The sequence below is a fragment of the Poromitra crassiceps genome (assembly GCF_964638095.1).
Source record: "Poromitra crassiceps genome assembly, chromosome: 18".
NCBI classification, from domain to species: domain Eukaryota; kingdom Metazoa; phylum Chordata; class Actinopteri; order Beryciformes; family Melamphaidae; genus Poromitra; species Poromitra crassiceps.
In genome coordinates, this window is record NC_139636.1 from 24,430,349 (window position 1) to 24,437,306 (window position 6,958).

The 6,958-nt window shown below is 43.1% G+C and overlaps 1 protein-coding gene across 1 annotated transcript in view; it reads right to left on the bottom strand.

Annotated features, from left to right (window-relative positions):
- smad6b (SMAD family member 6b) overlaps window positions 1–4,970 on the bottom strand; it is a 29,929-nt gene extending 24,959 nt beyond the window's left edge. The window contains exon 1 of the mRNA XM_083654260.1: window positions 3,542–4,970. Within this exon, the coding sequence (XP_083510386.1) occupies window positions 3,542–4,337 (796 nt within the window). The 5' untranslated portion in view covers window positions 4,338–4,970. The remainder of the gene's footprint in view (window positions 1–3,541) is intronic.
- Between the last annotated feature and the right edge of the window lie 1,988 nt (window positions 4,971–6,958).

Below are 6,958 nucleotides of genomic sequence, written 5' to 3' on the forward strand. Positions count from 1 at the left end.
ATATCAGAAAACTGTAAACTGTTTTGAAGTCATTAGTCATAATTTGACAGTTATTGAGTGTTAAAGTGTGGACCAGTGACATCACTGGTCCACACTAACTCAAATTAATAACTCATTAACTCAAATCAACTCTCAATAACTGTCAAACATTCTGTCATTCATCTAGTTTGACAGTTATTGAGAGTTGATTTGAGTTAATGAGTTATTAATTTGAGTTAGTGTGGACCAGTGATGTCACTGGTCCACACTTTAACACTCAATAACTGTCAAATTAAATTACAGACTTCAAAACAGTTTACAGTTTTCTGATATACTACTGATGTTCTAATGATACAAAGCTGGTTGAAAATGGGCAGAGTGTTCCTTTAAGTTAATTGAACATGTGACGATTTGGTAATACTGACTTGCATAATGCTATTATAATGCCTAGATTATAAATCTATGTAGCCATAGTTTCCTTCATCAGACTTTAATGAAGGCAGTGAGAAGACATCTACAAACAACACAACAACAAGCCACAACAGAAGCAATTGACAAATAACTCAAGTGCTGACATCTATTCAGTTCCATGTGTGACTGATTGCTTTATGATTTGACTAAAAGAATTCAAACATTTTGTTCAAAGGATTGAAGAAAGCTAGTTACAAAACTATTACAAAACTATGTATTTGTTGTTGCGGTGGCTAATCATTAAAGGGCTTTGTATTATTTAATGGAAGCAGACATTGCTCCGACCACAGAGACTAACAACTTTTAGTTGGCAGTTAAACAGTAAATCTCTACTTCTTAACTTTATCGTGTTGAGAAAGCTTGATCTTTACTAATGAAAACGGGGGAAACGAAGAGGAAAAACTAGCAACAAAGAGAAAAGCGCCAAGAAGAGACAACTTCAGTGAGCGCACTGTGACCTCGCCTACAGGGAAAAGGGGAAGGAGAAAAGCATAATAGCAGCGGGTCCTTTAAGAGTGGTGGCAGTAATTGCCAGGATCTGAACTCAGTCACTCAGATACACAGCTAGTCAGTCTGGCGCCAGTAGTATGCAAACTGTATATTATCACCACTCCTTCGCCTAAATAGCATGAGGGGACCTCCTTAGGACAAAAGGGCTTTTAACCCATTGATACCTGATGCAGCATTTGCGTGTATATCCCTCATTTGTGTGCGTATCCCTTTAAGACCGCGAACCGCGTTAACGCGGTTCGCGGTCTTAAAGGGATACACACACAAATGCTGCATCAGATATCAATGGGTTAAAGCACAACTTGAAACTGATCTCATTTGAAAAGTATAATGCCGGCCTGGCCAAATAAAAGGAAAAAGTTTTTGTCCATTTAAATCCAAGTTCTTTTACCACACATTATAGACGCTTTACAAACACATAATGAAAACTAGACATCACCAGTTTATCTCTTTTTTCTTTTTATCAAATACAAGTAGATAAAACTGCAGTTAAAATACTCAAAACATACAATCTTCTCCATGTTTTGAGTTGTGTTTTTAAAGAGAAGACTGACCATGTTATTCTTATGTGTAATAATGACCTATTTCTTACTTCCCCATTTCTAAACGATGTCAAAACCTGCAATAAACATTTTGATTCAAAGGCCCCTTTCTTGAGTAGCATGAAAGAAATAGCAGTTCTATCGAGCCACGCATGAGCGCATGTGAGCTATGTCTACTATGACGAGCCTAAGTCCCAATAAGGGGTATGCACCCCTCTCCCTCCTCTTACAATTCATCTTGCTAGCTGTAAGTGAAAGCAACTTCTGCAGCACAGCCTCACATCCACTTCTGCAAGGGAACAAATGTCCCACTCCTTCCGTCTGACACGATCAATTCCAACTTCAAACGCCGCCATGCTTTAACAGCAATAGCGAATAGCTATATCATCAGTTCTGATCTGGTAGGACACCATGGTGGGACAGGAGGGCCAAAGCCACATCAGTTTCCCACATTTGCACGCTATGAATTCTGATATTGTTAGACTTATGACTTTGAAGTGCCTGTCACAGCCAGCTGGCTCTAGTAAACGTGGATGTTATGGAAAATCCACCTCCTGTGCCAGTGAGGAGACAGAAATACTGACGCTTGCATCTTTACACACGATACCACACGTTGTCATGGGGTCAGTGGGGTCGAGTGGCCCAGCGTTTAAGGTTTGCCAAATCACAGGCCTGCGGCTGCCCCTGCCAAAATTCACTCTGTATGATATAGGTCAGTGTCGTTCTGACTTATTGATTGTGAAAATTAAGTCCAAACCCTCCACCACAACACTAACTAAAGCGACCTTTGCCACTGGGTCTTAATCTCTGAGAAAGGCTATACAGCCATATACATTTCATTACATTCTTGATGGAGCGACCTACCTGGCACTAACCCCAAAGAAACAGGGGCGAGCCCCCAACATAGGCCGGGTGACTGTTACACTGCGGACATATCATATTTATGAACACTAAAGATGCCATCTATGTTATTAGGGACTAACATGAAGCCTTCACCCCAGAAGATCCGTAACTACCGTAGCAGACCAAACAAACACACTCCTTCATCGTGAGGCCCACATGTCACAGGCCAGTGTGAGGGATGTTCTGGTGTTGAACAAGTTATCTTTGGCATGGGGAAAACTCTTCCAACACAGCTGCACAGGTTATTGTAATCTTCAAAACTGAATTAGATGAATTGTACTATGTTTTGTGAGCATTCTGTCAGAATTTTCCCCGAAATATACTAAACCAGAATATAACACCCCACTAGCAAACAGCCAGTACCTCCCAGACAAAATATCCTCTCACATTTGCTATTACCGTATGTCAAATCTTCCCCATTCCACATCCCTAGGCCAAAGTGAGATTATACTGTAATTGTTCACCTTGTCATAAGGATGAGTGGATGACCTTAGTAATCATTAATGATTTAATCAAAGGGCCAGCACTGCTTTATCTGTGTGTATGAAAGTAAACCAACCACCAGGTAAATAAAACAGGTTGATAGGGGGAAGATTTGTCAGAGCATATTTCAAAGCCTTTAAAAGTTGTACAATCTTGAAACTGATTTTCTGCCACACAACCATGGACTGACAACTATTAATATGGGCTTTTTTGTTACATTATCATATATCCTTTATGCAGGATTTTATTTGCACATTTGCATCATTTGGATTTGATACACATAGTACCATAAGGGTCAAATTAAATATTTAAATGGTTTGGTAATGTAAATGAAGTTGGGGGAATGGAGAGGAGAAATGCATGTTGGATATGCACGTGTCCAAAGAAATAGAGGTTATTGATGATTTATGGTCTACTTGGTGATTTTCTCAAAATAGGACCAAAATGGAAACAAGTCATTGACTTTACTTTATTGTGTTTTATTCCTCGACAATTTGAATACTGTTGTATGGATTTGATCATTTTGTACAACTGTCAATCATCAATCATTCATTCATTCAGAACCGTTTGGTTAACATAGGCCTGCATGATGCTGCCTGCATGTATACCTGAGTATTAAATTGGCACCATTGGGGAGCAGCAGATGGCCTTACCTGGCCCACAGAGCCGGCTGTAGTGATAGGGGTTGCAGCATACTGACGGACTGTCCAGGGCCCCAAAGCTCTTACACTCACAGAGCGGTTTGAGTTGGGCCGAGTGCTGGAGGTCGGACCAGCGGTACAGTTTACACACAAGCAGCTGTGGGGATGCCGTATGGCCGCCCAGCCTCAGCTCTGTCCGGGACACCATGACACAGTCGCTGGGCATGCCTCCTCTGGACTCCACTGCCTCCAATAAGGTATCCAGCGTTTTTTCCTTTAGCCTTTTCAACAGAGCATATGTGGCTGATTTCAGTTCTTGCTCCAACACCGTGCGCGGCATCGCCTCCTGCGCCTCGGGAGAGCCCGTGGTCTCCCGTGGGTTCCTCAGCACGAAGTGACACGACCCGGGCTCCCTGGAGCCCTGAGCCGTCTCTGGACCCCTAAGCTCGGAGTGGTCCCGGTCCTTAAATAAACAGCACGTCACTGTCCTGCATTCACTGTCCTGTATGGAGCGGGGGCTTCCCTGCTCCTGGACGCACACCGCCATCGCACCCCCATCTTGGTCCGAGGAGGAGGTGACCCCGCTGCTCTGGGCACACACGCCCGCTATGTCCCCCGCCACAAGAGACCCGCTAGGGGTCATCGGTCTGAGCTCCGTTTTGGGAATTTTCTCTGGGTTGTTGCAGCCGAACAGATCGTCCCTACACCCCTCACTAGTTTGGCCATTTCCATCTTCCCCTTCTTTATCTGGGATCAAACGGCTTCTCCAGAGTCGCCGCACAAGACCTGAGCGTTTCGTCCTGAACATACGACAACTTGAAAATCTATATGGGGGTTTCTATTCTTGTGCGGATATCCGAGTATTACAGGTACTTTTGTGGTCGTCGCACAACATTAATGTCTGTGAAATGCCGTGCAACGCATGCACAGCCAACCGATGAGCATTGGTGGCAAAACCGCAACATTAGAGTGAAGGCTATATTGTTGCATCTATAACGACAAAACCGCGCAATAAACGCACTGGGGCATTATAATCAAAATGCATTCATTTAGCCTGTTGTATTGTATAAATATGCAAGCGGGCGACACTGGTGTTATCCAGGATCGTTGCGGAATGGATTATTTATACGTTTGCTACGAGCGGATAACAAATGTAGAATACATGATAACATTTAACATAATGAACTAAAGTAATATAATCCAAAAACCAGTCAACGAAAGACAACAACTCTACACTACTTTCTATACCCGGCACGGGGAGCATGAGGTACTTCGAAGCAATTTAATCCCAAGCAAATGCACTAGAAGTCCGGATCCTTGTCGTCTTCCAGAGATCTCAGCAGCGCACTTTCTTTTACAATCCCCAAAAAATATCCATGCGAGCTGAAACTATGAAGGAAAAAGGTTCAATCCGGGGCTGAATGCGCTCCTGCTTCCCTACTCAGATCTAACCCAACTGCAGCCCAGAGCCCTTTCTTTCTCCGTTTCTCTGCCTTTTTCTTTTTTTCTCCCTTCCTCACACACACACACACACACACACACACACACACACACACACACACACACACACACACACACACACACACACACACACACACACACACACACACACACACACACACACACACACACACACACACACACACACACACACACACACACACACACACACACACACACACACACACACACACACACACACACACACACACACACACGGGGCCCCCGAGGAGAGCGGTGGAGCCATTGGCTGACTACCATCATGTGCTAGTCTAGACACTTTGGCGGCTGTGAGCTGCACTGATTGTTGCGCAAACAAGGTTTCAAGTTTCTTAACTCTTAAAGGCGTAACATCCACCTCTCGTTTTTAACTTAAAGTTAGGCTACTTAAAACTTCTTCACATCCAAGCCTTTAGGAGTTAAGTGTTTTGAATATAAAAACAAGCAGCAACTTTCAGAGCAGAGAGAAATATATGTAGCCTACCTACCCCTCCAACCTTCCAAAGAAGTCAGAATGCATGTGAAGTGATGTTTTTTTTTCTTTTTTTTAATTTATGATGGGGACACTTAAACATGGGCGTCAGCTGGGTATGGCAAGGGCAAGGCATGGGCACTCACCAGATCTTTGCCTAAGTGAATCCAAATTTGATCTTCTACAGTATAATGGAGGGCAAAGATTAGGCCAAAAATCCTCATAAATTTACTATTTAAACTTACAATGTCTAAAAATTACATTAGGGAAGCATTCAGCACTAATGTTTCCTAGACTGTGTGTCTGTGGAAGATAGTTCGGTGACCTAGCCTACATGTAAAAATCTATCACATGAACATGAATAATACAATCTTGTCAGTCATCAGTCATTGCCCAACTTGTCCCCATACATCTATTCCATATAAGTGGGTTACAAAGTTTTGGTGGCACCGATATTATGCAGAAACTGCCACATTAGCCTTTAGTGGACTTAAGTGCACTTATGCAAGGGACTGCAGGGACCATTGCATGCAGTTTGGCATTTCCAAGTTACCTGCACACAAGGAATTTGCACGGGAGTGGGAAGCCACAAATTCCATGCACTGACCTCATGATGGGCATGGGCCTCATTTAGGTGCCAAATCCCTCCACTTACAGCTACAAGCAAGGCTGGGTTAAATATACCCCCATACTTACAATTAACACTTAAAGTTGAGCTGAACCCAAAAATGACTTTTCTTTTCTTTTAGTTCAAATACCTGGGTATGCAGTGCACCTATTTAATAATGTATGCCAAAAAAATCACAAAAATCTAATTTCTTTAGTTTTTCACACTTTTTCACATCAAAAGTTCATTTTTAAAGATTTCATTCATAACAGTAATCTACAGTTTGCTGACATCACCTAGTACTATCAAATTTCTACCTCATGTCAACCAATCATATCACGACATGGCAGCTGTCAATCAAATCTTCATTTCAGGATAATTTTCTCTTCCAAATGAAGTAGAAAATGGCGCCTAGTGCCTGTCATCTAGCAGAATTCCTATCCCATAAACGAACTACTAACTTGGCCAATTGTATGAAACATGAACAAAAAAAAAAACGATAATGTCGAAGAATGCAAAGAAATGTAACTGGCTCGTTAAAACTCGCATTCCAGGAATATTGTCTTTACCGCAATATCGATAATGGCGCGCGCTTGAGAGCCTGGTTGTCACGGGTCGCCCCTCGGAGATTCCAGGCGGGCGGGCAGCACCCATGCATCGGATTGTCCGCTCGTTCCGCACAGAAGTAGCTGGCTGCCTGGTACTCGGTGGATCCCACTCGCGTAGCACGACAACACGCTGAATCCCACTCGATTTGGGGGTGGAACACGCCAGGATTGGCCAATGCCAAAGCCAGTCCCCAGAATTGTCAAATCAAATCATCGACACCGTATATGGTCCGCCTCTCAAT